General features: G+C 38.6%; 1 protein-coding gene across 1 annotated transcript in view; it reads left to right on the top strand.

The window, feature by feature from the left end:
• The first annotated feature begins 9,200 nt into the window (after positions 1-9,200).
• LOC133642984 (proton channel OTOP2-like) overlaps positions 9,201-20,077 on the top strand; it is a 26,798-nt gene continuing 15,921 nt past the window's right edge. Inside the window, 1 exon segment of the mRNA XM_062037406.1 lies at positions 9,201-9,261. Within this exon segment, the coding sequence (XP_061893390.1) occupies positions 9,201-9,261 (61 nt within the window).

The following is a 20,077-nucleotide window of genomic DNA, read 5'->3' as shown; positions in this document are numbered from 1 at the left end:
GCAGCCCCGCGTCACCATGGCTACGTCCACAGCCCCCATTACTTCACCGCCAGTGATTGATGTTAAATTAGAGATGACAAATGAGCCAATGATAATTCCGTATTAGAAATATGTCTGATTCATGGCAGCATTTTCTTTTGGCAGAAGACCTCATTACTGTTACATAGAGCCGTGTTGCACATTTTCGCATGTTGTTGTGGAAGGTATTTCTCATTCCATTGTATAAACAATGGATCAAACTAATTGCTGGGACTCGATAGGATAGGATAGACGTTAATTTATCCCACATGAGAAGCAGCAATTTGCCAATGCTGGAATCTAAATTCAATGGTCAAAATAAAAATAAAATTTATTACAATTACTTAGGGAATAATGTCATAATTAGAATAAACCGAACATATTACCAAGAACATTAAGAAACAATCATATTACAAGAAAAAATATCACTAAATATGTAATATTACTAGAAAAAGTTTTAAGTTTCCAGAAAAAAAAAATCATAATTTAATGAGGAAAGAATTGCACTATAATAAAAAATACATTTCAATTTTGCTAGAAAACTCGAGAATATCGACATACTGAGAATTTTTTTTTAATAAAACAAATTAAGTTTAAATTTTTTTTAAATATATACATTACCAGAAATTTGTCTGGAAGTAAATTCATAATAGGAGAAAATTTGTAATGTACCGATGAAAGTTTGAATTTAAAATAACTGTTTTCACACAATAAAAAACAAAAAAATAAAATAAACACATGATTAAAGATAAATGTGGCTTTTCATATAACTTTTATACAGTATTCAATGAAGCGCACACATGAAATGTTTAACGTTTGAACATAACCATTTAAAAATATAAAAACCATAACGCAGACTATAATCCAACCTATCTGTAAACTCAAATAAAGTTTAAGAAATGACCTGTAGAGGGCAGCACAATCTGCCTACTGCCTAGAAACACAGTAAAATAATAATTTCCAGTGAATTCATACCACATACAGATATAAGCATGAGTGTTTTGTATACAGTATTTATTCCTAATATAATTTCAACCAAACACACACACACACACACACACACACACACACACACACACACACACACACACACACACACACACACACACACACACACACACACACACACACACACACACACACACACACTTTGTATGGAGCGCACACAGCAGATAGACAGGTGGGCGGTGATGAATGACTCAAATCAGCAGAGTAGAGAGGCAGCAGAGTTAAATGGACTGTCCTTGTTCTGGAATCTATGTATGCGCATATATTGTTGTACGTTTTACTGGGGCCAGCAAAAAAGTGGGTTAGTTGTGTCTCTTCCTTTTTGCTGTGTCCTTTCAGCTCAGATTGCCATCTTTTCCTCAAAGGCCAACATCAGCTGCTGCACACAAACTGTTTTATATTTATCAGTTTACCTTCAACTTTGGCCGGCAATAATCTCTCTCCTTTCAAGTTTCCTCAGGGAAGCAAGATGGCACACAGACCTTTTGAGGAGAGGGTTGGTCGTAGATTACATTTAAAGGTCCCCTAATACTGTGTGCTATATTGCCTTTTTAAATGAAGTTCTTACAGCAATGTGTGTCATTGAGAAATTAGAAAATATAATCTCCCTCGCTTGTTCGATTCACTTTTAAGGAAAGAGTTGGTTTTGAAGTTTCCATTTCCAAGTTTCCAAATCAGGCTTCTCTACACATCTACAAACCCCAAAACCAGGGAAGTTGGCACGTTGTGTAAATAAAAACAGAATACAATGATTTGCAAATCCTTTTCAATTTATATTCAATTGAATAGACTGAAAAGACAAGATACTTAATGTTCGGACTGGAAAACTTTACTTTCGAACTGAAAACAAATTTTAGCTCATTTGGAATTTGATGCCTGCAACATGTTTCAAAAAAGCTGGCACAAGTGGCAAAAAAGACTGAGAAAGTTGAGGAATGCTCATCAAACACTTACTTGGAACATCCCGCTGGTGAACAGGCTAATTGGGAACAGGTGGGTGCCATTAATGGGTATAAAAGCAGCTTCCATGAAATGCTCAGTCATTCACAAACAAGGATGGGGCGAGGGTCACCACTTTGTGAACAAAAGTGTGGGCAAATTGTCAAACAGTTTAAGAACAACATTTCTCAACCAGCTATTGCAAGCAGTTTAGGGATTTCACAATCTACGACCCGTAATATCATCAAAAGGTTCAGAGAATCTTGACAAATCACTGCACGTAAGCGATGATGTTACGGACATTCAATCCTTCAGGCGGTACTGCATCAAAAAGCAACATCAGTGTGTAAAGGATATCCCCACACGGGCTCTGGAACACTTCAGAAAACCACTCAGTAAATACAGTTGGTCGCTACATCTACAAAACTCTACTATGCAAAGCGAGAGCCATTTATCAACAACACCCAGAAACGCCACCGGCTTCGCTGGGCCCAAGCTCATCTAAGATGGACTGATACAAAGTGGAAAAGTGTTCTGTGGTCTGACGAGTCCACATTTCGAATTGTTTTTCAAAACTGTGGATATTGTGTCGGACCAAAGAGGAAAAGAACCATCCAGATTGTTCTAGGCACAAAGTTGAAAAGCCAGCATCTGTGATGGTATGGGGGTGTATTAGTGCCCAAGGCATGGGTAACTTACACATCTGTGAAGGCACCATTAATGCTGAAAGATACATACAGGTTTTGGAGCAACATATGTTGCCATCCAAGCAACGTTATCATGGACGCCCCTGCTTATTTCAGCAAGATAATGCCAAGCCAAGTGTTACAACAGCGTGGCTTCATAGTAAAAGAGTGCGGGTACTAGACTGGCCTGCCTGTAGTCCAGACCTGTCTCCCATTGAAAATGCGTGGCGCATTATGAAGCGTAAATTATGGCAACGGAGACCCCGGACTGTTGAACAACTTAAGCTGTACATCAAGCAAGAATGGGAAATGATTCCACCTGAAAAGCTTCAATAATTGGTCTCCTCAGTTCCCAAAGTGTTGTTAAAAGGAAAGGCGATGTAACACAGTGGTAAAAATGTGTTGCTGCCTATAAATTCTAAGTTAATGATTATTTGCAAAAAAAAAATGGAAGTTTCTCAGTTTGAACATTAAATATCTTGTCTTTGCAGTCTATTCAATTGAATATAAGTTGAAAAGGATTTGCTAATCATTGTATTCTCTTTTTATTTACGATTTACACAAGGTGCCAACTTCACTGGTTTTGGGTTTTGTATTAAAACGTGTCAAATTGTTGGCGAATGTATGGGCTCTTTCACAAACAAAAAATGTTACAGCTAACAGGACAGAAAGCAGAAGTAAATCCCATCTTTTTGCTAGTCTTTGCCAGACTTTGGCTGAAATGTGTTTGGGCAGCTGTTCCCTGGCATGAGGCGTCCATTGGCTTGGCATGTCAACCGGCGTGCTGTTTTCCCCTCAACGGCCAAGCCAAACATCTGCTTCGCCTCCTCCCTACTACCGTTTCGCCCCGGTATCAAACAAACCCGCATGCCGCCACCTCTGCCGGGCGAAATAAATTAATGACCAACCGCGCACATTAGCTGTGCCCTATTGCCCCCGTCCTGGCCGGCGTGGCGGGGAAACGGGCAATGGGCGGGGAGGGAAGTCACGGCGGGGGAACAAGGAGAGTAAGGGGGTCAGTGGGCCAGGATATTGAGAGCACTTCACAGGACAAGACTGATACACAGGGAAGGTTTGATTGTAGAGTTTTTGCTCAGGTGAGTCATAAGAGGGACAAGCGGTAAAAAATGGATGGATTTATAAAAATTTTTTTGCTATTGTAACATTAGAGTTTTCTTGAATATAGGAAAATAAAACACTGTACTTTAATCAAGTGACTATTTGGCGTACCACTAGATAGAACTCACAACTAGTGGCAGAGTCATGTATAGAGAGAGTATGGTCAATCCAGTTTCAGGCGATCTCCTCAATGATTGGTCCAAAGGGCGCCATGTTTGCTACCAACTTTGAGCTGACGCTATGTGTTTACGGCGCTTCTTAAGTTTGTTTTTCGACAGCTCCAGCCTCGACAATTGTGAAAAGACTTTCCATCGCTTTCCCCACAACCTGGAAAGAAGACAAGTATGGGAAGTGAAGGTTTGTGAACAAAACCGGGGAGCCACCGATTACAGCGTCTCGTGCCAGGTAAACACACAACGCAACATATGTGTTTTGTTCAGGAGAGAACACACGGACGCTAATACAAATAACAAAATAAATTAACAAATGTAAGAGATTGACGAAAAAAGACTACTTGAATGTGGAAGTACTTCCCCGCAGTTCCACTGTTAGACACAGCGTGCAGGTTTTAACAAGGTTTTAATCATCAAATTGACTTTTCAGCCACGTCCGTATCCTCTCTCTCCCTCTTGCTCCCGGCCGCTTACTGTTAAAGACAACAGATGATTAGATTAACACGTACCACCTGTGAAATCTAATCACCTGCCAGCTGTGTCTCGCCGTCAGCACATGCCCCGCCCCTTGTCCGATGGTGCTCGTCCTCAGCACCATGGCCAGCGGCGGTGACCTTTTCTCCTGCAGGCAGCGCTGACTACACCTCTGCCCAAAATCAGTAAAACTAAAAATAATACAATTTGGTAACATTAGAAGACACAAACACAAATAGACGGACAATGAAAGAGTATAAGAAACCTAATTTTGAGTGTAATATGTATGATAAAATGAACTAGAAATCTCATGTAGAAATATACAGTGTAAAGTGGCAAGAAATACATCAATAATAAATGATTATATATGTTCTGGACCACAAATAACTTCCTATTCTCAAATGCTTGCTAGTGTTACCATATCTGAGTTATTGTGCAGAAATATGGGGAAATAACTACAAAAGTACACCTATTCACTTACCATTCTTATTCCTTTAAACTGTTTCATATTTTAATTTTTATCCTGTAAAGCGTCTGGGTACCCTGAAATGCGCTATACCAAATAAAATAATAATAATTATTATTATAATCCTACCAAAAAGAATAATACATAATTAATGCTATCAAGAACGTTCAAACCTTTTTATTTATTGAATTAGAATGATTGAAATTCAATGATGTGGTGCATTTCCAAAAAGCTAAAATTGTGTACAAGGCAAAATGAGAGCAATAAGTTATTTTGTAGTTCTGTGTATTTTTTTTTACGTTTATTGCACCGTCGGGTGTGTGTTTGAGTGTTTGCTGGTCACTGCAGGAATGTAGCAGGAGAGTGCTTCAAATACGGCTGCAAAATTATACTTTGACAAAATAAAAGCATGTTTTATTGTAAGTTTACGAGCTGGAGTATGTTTAGAACTATGTATAGACTAGGGTTGTACGGTATACCGGTATTAGTATAGTACCGCGATACTAATGAATCATATTCGGTACTATACCGCCTCTGAAAAGTACCGCTCCGCCACTCCCCCGTCGTCGTCACATCGTGACATTGCTGGTTTACGAGCAGAGGAGCATGTTCGGCAGCGCACAATCACGGAGTACTTACAAGCAGACACAGTGTGTAGACAGAAAAGGGAGAACGGACGTATTTTGGCTTAAAAACTAACGATAAAGGTGAAGTTATAACACTGAAACGCTCTCAAGAAGAGGTGCTTTAAGACATGGTTAGCTAGCTAGCGGCTAACGTCCTGCTCCAGTCGGCAGTGTTTTAGCTACTTCTAAATCACTAATCCTCGCCTCCATGGCAACAAATAAAGTAAGTTTCTTACAAGTATCATCACTGCAGGACGAGGAATAGCTAAACATGCTTCACTACACACCGTAGCTCAACGGCTTCACAATGTAAACAAACGCCATGGGTGGGTCTACACCTGACATCCACTGTAATGATACCAAGTACAGGAGCGTACTACTATGATTATGTCGATATTTTTTGGCATCACATCATCATCTTTGGTTTAAAAAATTTTTTATATTATGTTTAGAAACTCGGGAAATATGTCCTTGGACACATGACGACTTTGAATATGACCAATGTATGATCATATAACGACTTGGTATCAGATTGATACCCAAATGTGTGGTATCATCCAAAACTAATGTAAAGCATCAAAACAGAAGAATAAGTGATTATTACATTTTAACAGACGTGTAGATAGAACATGTTAAAAGAGAAAGTAAGCAGATATTAACAGTAAATGAACAAGTAGATTAATAATACATTTTCTACCACTTGTCCTTAATAATGTTGACAAAATAATAGAATGGAAAATGACACAATATGTTACTGCATATGTCAGCAGACTACATTAGGAGCCTTTGTTTGTTTACTTACTACTAAGAGACAAGTTGTCTTGTATGTTCACTATTTTATTTAAGGACAAACTTGCAATAAGATACATATGTTTAATGTGCCCTAAGATTTTTTGTTAAAATAAAGCCAAATAATGCAATTTTTGTGGTCCCCTTTATTTAGAAAAGTATCAAAATTATTTTGGTCCCGGTACCAAAATACTGGTATCGGGACAACACTAATAGACGTATTATTTTGGTTTATGTTGTCAGGAAAACTGACACGTCAAAACGACAGCTACTGCATGCCCTGGGGCACGTCCTTGGTAGAAAACATGGCGCCTGTTTTTTAGTTGGCCATACTCTCTTTATACATGTCACGGTTTGGTTGCAGCTTACTGCGAGGTTCGTTCTCCCGGAATGCAAACGGACGACTTCGGACAGGACTTGCAGGTAGGAACATGATTTAATTATCCAAAACTCAAAGAAGTACAAACAAAAAGGAACACAAGGCGAAGGCACAACGCACTGATCGCACTTGGAGCTAAAGCACAAAAACTTAGCGCAGGAAACAGAAGCTAACACTTAGCATAGACTATGGACAAGCTATACTCAGAGAACTGTGGCATGAAACTAACAAGACTTACGTGGCAAGGCACGAGGCAAACAATGACGCCAGGATGACTGACTGGCAAAGGCAAGCTTAAATAATGCCTCTGATTAGAGACAGGTGAGCGTCCCGAACACCAGAGGCAGGTGAAAACAATAAGTAACCATGGTAACAAACAAAGGTGCACAAAAACAGGAACTAAGGGAGTCCAAAACTAACAGAACATAACAAAAACATGATCCGGACCACGGATCATGACAATACACGACTCTGACTAGAGGTACACATACCACAGTTTGAGAATCACCGGCTTACAGTATTTGATGACTGGTGGCCCACAATTTTGGGTCCGTAGCCTCAGGTTGGACAGCCCTGCTCTAGTCAGCTACATTCAGTGCATCCACTCAATAATGCTGATAATGTGTTAAATATATTGGATTGAAAAACTTAGCATTTAAAGGCCTACTGAAATGAATTTTTTTTATTTAAACGGGGATAGCAGATCCATTCTATGTGTCATACTTGATCATTTCGCGATATTGCCATATTTTTGCTGAAAGGATTTAGTAGAGAACAACGACGATAAAGTTCGCAACTTTTGGTCGCTGATAAAAAAGCCTTGCCTGTACCGGAAGTAGCGTGACGTCACAGGTTGAAGGGCTTCTCACATTTCCCCATTGTTTACACCAGCAGCGAGAGCGATTCGGACCGAGAAAGCGACGATTACCCCATTAATTTGAGCGAGGATGAAAGATTCGTGGATGAGGAACGTGAGAGTGAAGGACTAGAGTGCAGTGCAGGACGTATCTTTTTTCGCTCTGACCGTAACTTAGGTACAAGGGCTCATTGGATTCCACACTTTCTCCTTTTTCTGTTGTGGATCACGGATTTGTCTTTTAAACCACCTCGGATACTATATCCTCTTGAAAATGAGAGTCGAGAACGCGAAATGGACATTCACAGTGACTTTTATCTCCACGACAATACATCGGCGAAGCACTTTAGCTATGGAGCTAACGTGATAGCATTGGGCTTAACTGCAGATAGAAACAAAATAAATAAACCCCTGACTGGAAGGATAGACAGAAAATCAACAGTACTATTAAACCATGGACCTGTAACTACACGGTTAATGCTTTCCTACGACGCCATTGAAGCTAACTTAGCTACGGGACCTCACAGAGCTACGCTAAAAACATTAGCTATCCACCTATGCCAGCCAGCCCTTATCTGCTCATCAACACCCGTGCTCACCTGCGTTCCAGCGATCGACGGAGCGACGAAGGACTTCACCCGATCATCGATGCGGTCGGCGGCTAGCGTCGGATAGCGCGTCTGCTATCCAAGTCAAAGTCCTCCTGGTTGTGTGGCTGCAGCCAGCCGCTAAGACACCGATCCCACCTACAGCTTTTTTCTTTGCAGTCTTCATTGTTCATTAAACAAATTGCAAAAGATTCACCAACACAGATGTCCAGAATACTGTGGAATTTTGCGATGAAAACAGAGCTTTTTATATTGGATACAATGGTGTCCGAATACTTCCGTTTCAACCATTGACGTCACGCGCAAACGTCATCATACTTAGACGTTTTCAACCGGAAGTTTCACGGGAAATTTAAAATTGCACTTTATAAGTCAATACGGCCGTATTGGCATGTGTTGCAATGTTAAGATTTCATCATTGATATATAAACTATCAGACTGCGTGGTCGGTAGTAGTGGGTTTCAGTAGGCCTTTAACTTTTGGACCATATTCCTCGCACTTGTGTGTCCGGCACGTTACTGTCAGAGTATCGAAGACCAAGGCTAGACTAATCTCATCCACCGCAGCCTAAACACGCTAAACCGCCACTTGCAGCTGGGAAAGACTTCCTCAACACCAACAAAACAAGATAACAAACAGCCTGGCCTCTCTTTAAAAATGGAGCTCGACAGAGCTCGCGTCTGTCTGAATGCACACGCCGACGCGTCATTGAGATAACCGACAGGCCGGCTCGCTCGGGTCAGTGTCTCCGGTTCCACTTTTACGGCCTCTCCTATTCAATTTCACACAATGTGCACCAGAGACAATGTACAGTAGACTGTTTTCATTGCGCGGCGGAGTTACAGTCAAGGCCCCTATCGATCATCATAAAAGTTCGCCCCTCCTTCCTTGCCCAGAAGACAGAAAGAAAGGCTGACCGTGGTCTTTTTTTTTTTGTTTTTTTTTTGTCCTGACTTATATAGTTAAAGCCACGGACTCGCACTGGCTGGCGTCCCAAAAACGTGACTTGGGTTTCATACTGCTCAAGTTTTTAGGTCCGTCTTGACTGGCATGGGACGATGACTAACCTGGCGTTTCCTCGTGGACGCAGGACGGAGGACTGGGATGGGCGCCACCAAGGTGCAATTTGTTGCATTTGCACTATAACTGTCAGGAAGAGATACACTCTCACTTAAATAGACGCCCATAATCTGCCCCTCTCCCTGTATTATCCTAATTGAACCCACGGGTGGGCCAACGCCATCAATAGCTGAGCTCATCTGCAAATTAATAAAACATGGGCCCCTTACCAAATCTATGCCCGCGATAAGAGCTGCGAGCTACTTAGACGCAGCGGAGGAGAGTGTTTGGGATAGTTATAGAAAAAGAAATGGAAGCGCAATAAAGTGTTTTTGCAGCCGTGATGACTTCTAACGGCTCCCATCCGTCCCGACGTTATTCCCAAACGAGCGCCTTTTTCCGCTTCCGCTCTCTCTCGCTCTCCAGTCACTGTATTGCAAATGCTTATTAAAACCATCATGTGCCATAAACATGACTTTTAAATGGCCGCGTGGCGGTACACACTAAACATATACGAGACACTCAAGCAACAGAAGTGAAGACTGCGGAGTGTAATAATGCTGCAGTATCTCAGGCTGAGGGGAGGTCAGGACAAAAAAAATTAAAAGACGGAACGTAATTTCGTTATTTTCTGAGTATGTACTTCTCAGTGTATGTTATCCAAGAGGAGACTGAGGGCAGCAAGAAAACAGGGCAAAATATCAGAGCTTCCCGGACAAAGCTGACAATTAAGAAATAACAATTGTTTCATGTACAGTCAAACTTGTCAATAGCGACCACTCATGGGAAACAGTGACAGTGGCCACTATAGGCAGGTGGCCACTATAGACAGGTGGGCCACTATAGACAGGTGGCCACTATAGACAGGTGGCCACTATAGACAGGTGGCCCACTACAGACAGGTGGCCAGTATAGACAGGTGGGCCACTATAGACAGGTGGCCACTATAGACAGGTGGCCACTATAGACAGGTGGGCCACTATAGACAGGTGGGCCACTAAAGACAGGTGGGCCACTATAGACAGGTGGGCCACTATAGACAGGTGGCCACTATAGACAGGTGGCCACTATAGACAGGTGGCCACTATAGACAGGTGGGCCACTATAGACAGGTGGGCCACTATAGACAGGTGGCCCACTATAGACAGGTGGCCCACTATAGACAGGTGGCCCACTATAGACAGGTGGGCCACTATAGACAGGTGGCCACTATAGACAGGTGGCCCACTATAGACAGGTGGCCCACTATAGACAGGTGGCCACTATAGACAGGTGGCCCACTACAGACAGGTGGCCCACTATAGACAGGTGGCCACTATAGACAGGTGGCCCACTATAGACAGGTGGCCCACTATAGACAGGTGGCCCACTACAGACAGGTGGCCCACTATAGACATGTGGCCCACTATAGACAGGTGGCCACTATAGACAGGTGGCCCACTACAGACAGGTGGCCCACTATAGACAGGTGGCCACTATAGACAGGTGGCCCACTATAGGCAGGTGGCCACTATAGACAGGTGGGCCACTATAGACAGGTGGCCACTATAGACAGGTGGGCCACTATAGACAGGTGGCCACTATAGACAGGTGGCCCACTACAGACAGGTGGCCAGTATAGACAGGTGGGCCACTATAGACAGGTGGCCACTATAGACAGGTGGGCCACTATAGACAGGTGGGCCACTATAGACAGGTGGGCCACTAAAGACAGGTGGGCCACTATAGACAGGTGGGCCACTATAGACAGGTGGCCACTATAGACAGGTGGCCACTATAGACAGGTGGGCCACTATAGACAGGTGGCCACTATAGACAGGTGGGCCACTATAGACAGGTGGCCCACTATAGACAGGTGGCCCACTATAGACAGGTGGGCCACTATAGACAGGTGGCCACTATAGACAGGTGGCCCACTATAGACAGGTGGCCCACTATAGACAGGTGGCCACTATAGACAGGTGGCCCACTACAGACAGGTGGCCCACTATAGACAGGTGGCCACTATAGACAGGTGGCCCACTATAGACAGGTGGCCCACTATAGACAGGTGGCCACTATAGACAGGTGGCCACTATAGACAAGTGGCCACTATAGACTATATGGCCCACTATAGACAGGTGGGCCACTATAGACAGGTGGGCCACTAAAGACAGGTGGGCCACTAAAGACAGGTGGGCCACTATAGACAGGTGGGCCACTATAGACAGGTGGGCCACTATAGACAGGTGGCCACTATAGACAGGTGGGCCACTATAGACAGGTGGCCACTATAGACAGGTGGGCCACTATAGACAGGTGGCCCACTATAGACAGGTGGCCCACTATAGACAGGTGGGCCACTATAGACAGGTGGGCCACTATAGACAGGTGGCCACTATAGACAGGTGGCCCACTACAGACAGGTGGCCAGTATAGACAGGTGGGCCACTATAGACAGGTGGGCCACTATAGACAGGTGGGCCACTATAGACAGGTGGGCCACTATAGACAGGTGGGCCACTAAAGACAGGTGGGCCACTATAGACAGGTGGGCCACTATAGACAGGTGGCCACTATAGACAGGTGGGCCACTATAGACAGGTGGGCCACTATAGACAGGTGGCCCACTATAGACAGGTGGCCCACTATAGACAGGTGGCCACTATAGACAGGTGGCCACTATAGACAAGTGGCCACTATAGACTATATGGCCCACTATAGACAGGTGGGCCACTATAGACAGGTGGGCCACTAAAGACAGGTGGGCCACTAAAGACAGGTGGGCCACTATAGACAGGTGGGCCACTATAGACAGGTGGGCCACTATAGACAGGTGGCCACTATAGACAGGTGGGCCACTATAGACAGGTGGCCACTATAGACAGGTGGGCCACTATAGACAGGTGGCCCACTATAGACAGGTGGCCCACTATAGACAGGTGGCCACTATAGACAGGTGGCCCACTATAGACAGGTGGCCCACTATAGACAGGTGGCCCACTATAGACAGGTGGCCACTATAGACAGGTGGCCATTATAGACAGGTGGCCCACTATAGACAGGTGGGCCACTATAGACAAGTGGGCCACTATAGACAGGTGGCCATTGTTGTTGCACGATTTACTAAGCTGCCCGATACGTCCAAAGTTCAGCCGCTTATGTTCCGCACCTGACGCAAGGTTTTCCAAAATACAGGCATTTTAAAAATGTATATCTACTGATAACCTGAAATAATTGAAAAGCTGGGACTGGGGCGATAAAAGGATATCAATATGTATCGCAGTAGACACGTAATCGATATCAATACAAAATGTGTTGGATCAAACTTTATATGTGTGTATATATATTAGGGCTGTGAATCTTTGGGTGTCCCACGATTCGATTCAATATCGATTCTTGGGTCACGATTCGACTCAAAATCGATATTTTTTTTCAATTCAACACGATTCTCGATTCAAAAATTGGATTGCATTGTTATGGTATTGCTGTGTATTGTTTTGTTGGATTGATTAATTAAAAAACATAAAAAAAAAATAAAAAATTAAAAAAAAACGATTTAAAAAAAAATAAGAATCGATTCTAAATCGCACAACGTGAGAATCGCGATTCGAATTCGAATCGATTTTTTCCCACACCCCTAATAAATAAATATATATACATATATATATATATATATATATATATATATATATATATATATATATATATATATATATATGTATGTATGTATGTATGTATGTATGTATGTATGTATGTATGTATGTATGTATGTATGTATGTATGTATATGTGTAGATATTTATATGTAAATATATGTATATATATATACATATATATATATAAATATATATATAGATTTATATATATGTATATATATATATATTATATATATATATGTGTAAATATGTATATATATATAAATATATATATTTACATATATATATATTTACATATATATTTACATATATATATATATATTAACATATATATATATATTTATATATATATATAGAAAAAAAATATATAGATATTTTTATGTAAATATATATATATACAAATATAAATATATATATATATATATATATATATATATATATATATATATATATATATATATATATATATATATATATATATATATATATATATATATATATATATATATATATATATATATATATATATATATATATATATATATATATATACTACCGTTCAAAAGTTTGGGGTCACCCAAACAATTTTGTGGAATAGCCTTCATTTCTAAGAACAAGAATAGACTGTCGAGTTTCAGATGAAAGTTATTTTTTTCTGGCCATTTTGAGCGTTTAATTGACCCCACAAATGTGATGCTCCAGAAACTCAATCTGCTCAAAGGAAGGTCAGTTTTGTAGCTTCTGTAACGAGCTAAACTGTTTTTCGATGTGTGAACATGATTGCACAAGGGTTTTCTAATCATCAATTAGCCTTCTGAGCCAATGAGCAAACACATTGTACCATTAGAACACTGGAGTGATAGTTGCTGGAAATGGGCTTCTATACACCTATGTAGATATTGCACCAAAAACCAGACATTTGAAGCTAGAATAGTCATTTACCACATTAGTAATGTATAGAGTGTATTTCTTTAAAGTTAAGACTAGTTTAAAGTTATCTTCATTGAAAAGTACAGTGCTTTTCCTTCAAAAATAAGGACATTTCAATATGGCCCCAAACTTTGGAACGGTAGTGTATATATATATTTTATTTTTTCATACATATTTATTTATATTTATCTATATATATATATATATATATATATATATATATATATATATATATATATATATATATATATATATAAGTATATATATATACATATATACATATAAATACATTTATATATATATAAATATTTATATATATGTAAATATCATATATATATATATATATATATATATATATATATATATATATATATATATATATATATATATATATATATATATATATATATATATATATATATATATGATATTTACATATAGATATATATATATATATATATATATAAATATAAATTTATATATATATATATGTATATATATATATGTGTATATATATATATATATGTATATATATATATATATATATATATATATATATATATATATATACATATATATATATATATATATATATATATGTATATATATATATGTGTATATATATATATATATATATATATATATATGTATATATATGTATATATATATATATATATACATATATATATATATATATATATATATATATATATATATATATATAGATTTTTTTTATTTATTTATACATATATATTTATATTTATCTATATATATAGATATATAGATATATATTTATATATATATATAGATATTTACATATATATAAATATTTATATATATATAAATATATATATATATATATATATATATATATATATATATATATATATATATATATATATATATATATATATATATATATATATATATATATATATATATATATATATGTATGTATATATGTATATATCTATATATATAATTTATTGTATGCATCATTGACACTGAAATGTTGAATCCTTCTCGACCAATGAGCAGCAACCATTCACCTATACCAGGGTCAGCAACCCGCGGCTCTAGAGCCACATGAGGCTCTTTAGCGCCGCCCTAGTTGCTCCCTGGACCTCTTTTAGAGATGTGTGAAAATGGAAAAAGATGAAGAAAAATTTAAATTTTTTATGTTTAAATGTATTTTCTGTAGGAGGACAAACATGACACAAACCTTCCTAATAGTTAGAAATCCCACGGTTTATATTAAACATGCTTCACTGATGAGAGTATTTGGCAAGCACCATTCTGTCCTACTAATTTCAGCGATCCATGAACTCATCGTAGTATGTTTGCATGTATAACTTTCCCCGATGCTGCCACAGAAAGACGTGTTTTATGCCACTCCTTCTTTGTCTCATTTTGTCCACCAAACGTTTTGTACTGTGCGTGACTGCACAAAGGTGAGCTTTGTTGATTTGACTGATTTGCTGAAGTGCTTATCAGGCATATTTGGTCAATCCATGACCACAAGCCAATCGATGCTAACATCCTATTTAGGCTAGCTGTATGTACATATTGCATAATTATGCCTCGTTTGTAGGTATATTTGAGTTCATTTAATTTATTTTACTTATGTCCTCTGTGTATTTAATTTATATTTGCATGTCTCATGACACATTGTCTGTATGTAATATTGGCTGCTTTTCTGATAGTTGTTTGTGTGCCATGTTGTTCCAGACCACAGCAAACGTTACCCAGCTCGCAAAGATTGTAATAAATCCATTAGAAGAAGACAGCCTGCCGTTTCCTTTAACTTGGACACACACATCTATACCTTTGGCCATTCTGCGCCAGTAATTTCCAGAAGTTATCTCATCGTGTGAGAAGCCCCCATTTTACTAATGATTTCCAAAGTTGCAAAAATTTGTAGAATAAAAATTAAAATACAACATTTCTGTCAACGAAGATTTGCGTCAGCCTCTGATAGTAGGCTAATATAGCTAATATAGACACTTACATCATGTGTCGTCTTCATTATAACACTTATATAAGGCTTTTAATTTTTTGCGACTTCAGACAGATTTTTTTTTTGTATTTTTGGTCCAATATACACCACCGTTCAAAAGTTTGGGGTCACCCAAACAATTTTGTGGAATAGCCTTCATTTCTAAGAACAAGAATAGACTGTCGAGTTTCAGATGAAAGTTATCTTTTTCTGGCCATTTTGAGCGTTTAATTGACCCCACAAATGTGATGCTCCAGAAACTCAATCTGCTCAAAGGAAGGTCAGTTTTGTAGCTTCTGTAACGAGCTAAACTGTTTTCAGATGTGTGAACATGATTGCACAAGGGTTTTCTAATCATCAATTAGCCTTCTGAGCCAATGAGCAAACACATTGTACCATTAGAACACTGGAGTGATAGTTGCTGGAAATGGGCCTCTATACACCTATGTAGATATTGCACCATAAACCAGAAATTTGCAGCTAGAATAGTCATTTACCACATTAGCAATGTATAGAGTGTATTTCTTTAAAGTTAAGACTAGTTTAAAGTTATCTTCATCGAAAAGTACAGTGCTTTTCCTTCAAAAATAAGGACATTTCAATGTGACCCCAAACTTTTGAACGGTAGTGTAGCTCTTTCAACATTTTGGGTTGCCAACCCCTGGTAGTGCCCAAGCATACCTGAAACCAGGTACCAGAACGATGACCCGGTAGTACTCAGTTTTGCCAATGAAAAAGCACTATACAGTCCATGGAGAATAAAAACCATTGCCAACTCAAACTCAAACTCAAACTCAAACTCAATGCATAGCACCTTGAAAAGGTCAAGCCTTGGCTTTTGGGAGTGTTTTGGGGAGTCTTCTGGATGTTTCCGACTGAGATGATGCGGTGAAAGCGGCGGTCATCATAATCAGCCCTCCATTTTAATAACAACAAATCCTGAAGGACAGTAAAACAGCAGTGCAAGGTTATTAAAGACATCTATCACGTCCATAGAACCAGTGATCACCCCTCTGTCGAACGTGAAACCAAGGCCACGGCGACTAAACTCTTCTCTCTCTCTCCTTTTGTTTTGGCGAGTACAAAAACCCAAAGGCGGACGTTCAAAGACGACGAACCGTCAAAAAGGAAGGCCGAGTACACAATGGAACTTACCTGGCCTTGACTATTCCTTCAAGCTTTTAGGTTATTCTTGGCAATATTGCACAGCACAGGACTGGGAGCGAGGTATGTTGTGATGTTAGAAGGACGTAAACATCAAAAAACCACAAAAGACGAAGAAACAATGAAATCGCAGAGCTCGGGTGCTGTTTGAAAGCTCTTAGAGGAAGCTTTTTTATGCTTGACAACAACAAACGGCAGTTTAAAAAAAGCCAGAATTCTAATACATTTAGGAGGAAAGACACTATGAAGCTGCAATATCAGAAAAATGGTTTGCCTGAAATGGAAATAAGTGATAAATATTATCACAATCTGTTGAACATTATGCTGATGATTTGATTAGGTGATTTTTAGCCTTACTAATATTACGACTACTATAGTAATAATTTCTACATATTTCATATTTGGGAAGATCAATTGCATCCATTGTTTTGAGGGATGATTAGGCCACCTCAAAAGGAGAAACAAAGAAAAATAGGATGTCGAAATCCACCAAAAGTAACAGTTATGTTATGAGAATTTTCCTAACTAGAAATTATAAGAATAAAGATGTGATATTAGAAAAATACCATTATTTTTTTTTTTTACAGGACAATAAATCTAAGTATTACAGGACAAACACTAAAGCTAAGAACAAACTCATAATGTCAACATTGTTTGTTAAGATGAACAACCTTGGCACTGTTTTAATTATTTTTAGTCTAGTAATATCATATCTTTTTTTGTAAAGAACAACTTTACCATAAAATATGACCTTTTTTATTATTACCACAATTTATTTTTAAAATATATTGTAATATTTAGATCTTTCTGCTCATCTAAAAAGGGTAAAACTTTATTATATTATTAATTTTTATTTTTAAAATATCCTCATAATTGACAATTTTCCTTGACAGAAATGTTGATTTATGGAATATTTGCCTTTTTTTTTTAAAATGAAAAATACATCTAAAACTTTTTTGTATTTTATTTTTTTACTATAAAATTACATTTCATTCTTATGTTAGGACTTTTTTTGTAAGCATGTTAACATTAAATCAGTACATAATTAAAATAAAAAAAAACCTAACCCTAAACCTGATTAGTTTTCTCTAGATATTAAAAAAATCAAGGAAATCCCAATCCCAAAAGCAATTTGTAAGTTATATTGATTTATATAAAATCATAATATATTTGAGGTGTTAAAATAGAAATTGTTTTCTGTGTACCAAGTTATTTCTTGAAAAATATAATAAATTGTAGAGTTTTGAAAAACTCTTTATCTTTAAAACAAATACAAAAGTATAATAATATTATTACTGTTATAATTAAAATATGAAGTATTAAAAATTATATTAATATTAATATTATTATTATAATAATATTTTAATATAATATAATAGTACTAATTTGAATACACATATGAATGTGTATTACAACACATATTATGGTAGCTGCCCTGCGATGAGGTGGCGACTTGTCCAGGGTGTACACCGCCTTCCGCCCAAATGCAGCTGGGATAGGCTCCTGCAACCCAGAGAGGGACAAGCGGTAGACAATGGATGGATGGATTGTGGTAGCTCAATAAAGTACCATATAAGTAAACATAAGTAACATAAATAAAATATATATTTTATCTATAAACTTTCTTTTATACAGGAGGACGGGGATACATATGGCTCAACTCGTCAAGGTTAACCTGACACATGAAACGTGACCAATTGGAGGGTGCACTATCCACTTTAGCCGCCAGACGGCAGTAGAGTGTTGGATATCTTAAAATGGATTTTGGTGAGTGTGAATGTTGTCTGTCTATCTGTGTTGGCCCTGCGATGAGGTGGCGACTTGTCCAGGGTGTACCCCGCCTTCCGCCCGAATGCAGCTGAGATAGGCTCCAGCACCCCCCCACAGCCCCGCGACCCCGAAAGGGACAAGCGGTAGAAAATGGATGGATGGGTGGATTTCGTGGCTATTCCAACTTTGACCACGGCATCAGTTGCTATGCAGAGTGGCGCTTTCCATCATTTTCAGCTTACTGCATTGCATAATGATAAACCCCACCATTCTCCTCTCACGCTTGAGCCACCCAATGACAGGGCCTTACGAAACCCCTCCCTACTGTATACAAGGCATCCCCCCCTCAAGAAACATGACTTTAATGGTGTAACGTTACGACTTTAATCTTGTAAGATGACAACTTTTTTCCTGTGATTTTACTTTTTCTCTTTTTAGTGTGGCTCTGACACTCTTTGTTGTACCCTTGTGTGCGTCAATAACTACCTTTACAGATGTGATATGATTAGATGAGGACGGAATAATTGGTCCATCTGTGCCTCAAGTGGGTTCTGACAGTAATAGCAAAGACTGGAATGTTTGGTACTGTTTGTGTGTGTGTGTGTGTGTGTGTGTGTGTGTGTGTGTGTGTGTGTGTGTGTGTGTGTGTGTGTGTGTGTGTGTGTGTGTGTGTGTGTGTGTGTGTGTGTGTTCTTGTATTTCTACCCTTCTTGAGACATCAACAAGGAAAAGTACCTTCCATATGAACAAGTTAGGACCAAAATCATGGTCCCAATACAGAAAACAATTGCACCTAACAGAGAGCCAAATACCAGAGTCTGTGAACATTGCTCCAAAGTCAGGATTTTTTGTTGATTTAATGTGCATACAAAAGTAAACATTGACAGGAACAGTAAAAATTCCGATTATTATTATAATATTGCCAAAATGTAAAAGTTTTGTAATAAAATTGTGACTTTTGTAGAGTAAAATTACAACTATTTTCATAAAATTGCCAAAATCTTCCGCTTTTCTTGTAAAATTGCGACTGTTATTGAGTAAAATTCCAACTTTTATCATACTATTGTACAAATGTTTAGTTTTTCTTGTCAAATTTGGACTTGCGTTGGAAAGAGGTGGTCGGAAAGAGGTAGGCATTTTTCGGATATCTCAAGAAGGTATTCAATACAAAAATGTGTGTGTGTGTGTGTGTGTGTGTGTGTGTGTGTGTGTGTGTGTGTGTGTGTGTGTGTGTGTGTGTGTGTGTGTGTGTGTGTGTGTGTGTGTGTGTGTGTGTGTGTGTGTGTGTGTGTGTGTGTGTGTGTGTGTGTGTGTGTGTGTGTGTGCGTGTTTTTTTTTGTATTTCTACTCTTCTTGAGACATCAACAAATAAAAGTACC

This window comes from Entelurus aequoreus, linkage group LG25 (assembly GCF_033978785.1).
Source record: "Entelurus aequoreus isolate RoL-2023_Sb linkage group LG25, RoL_Eaeq_v1.1, whole genome shotgun sequence".
Lineage (NCBI taxonomy): Eukaryota > Metazoa > Chordata > Actinopteri > Syngnathiformes > Syngnathidae > Entelurus > Entelurus aequoreus.
This window is presented reverse-complemented; position numbering and strand designations above follow the sequence as displayed.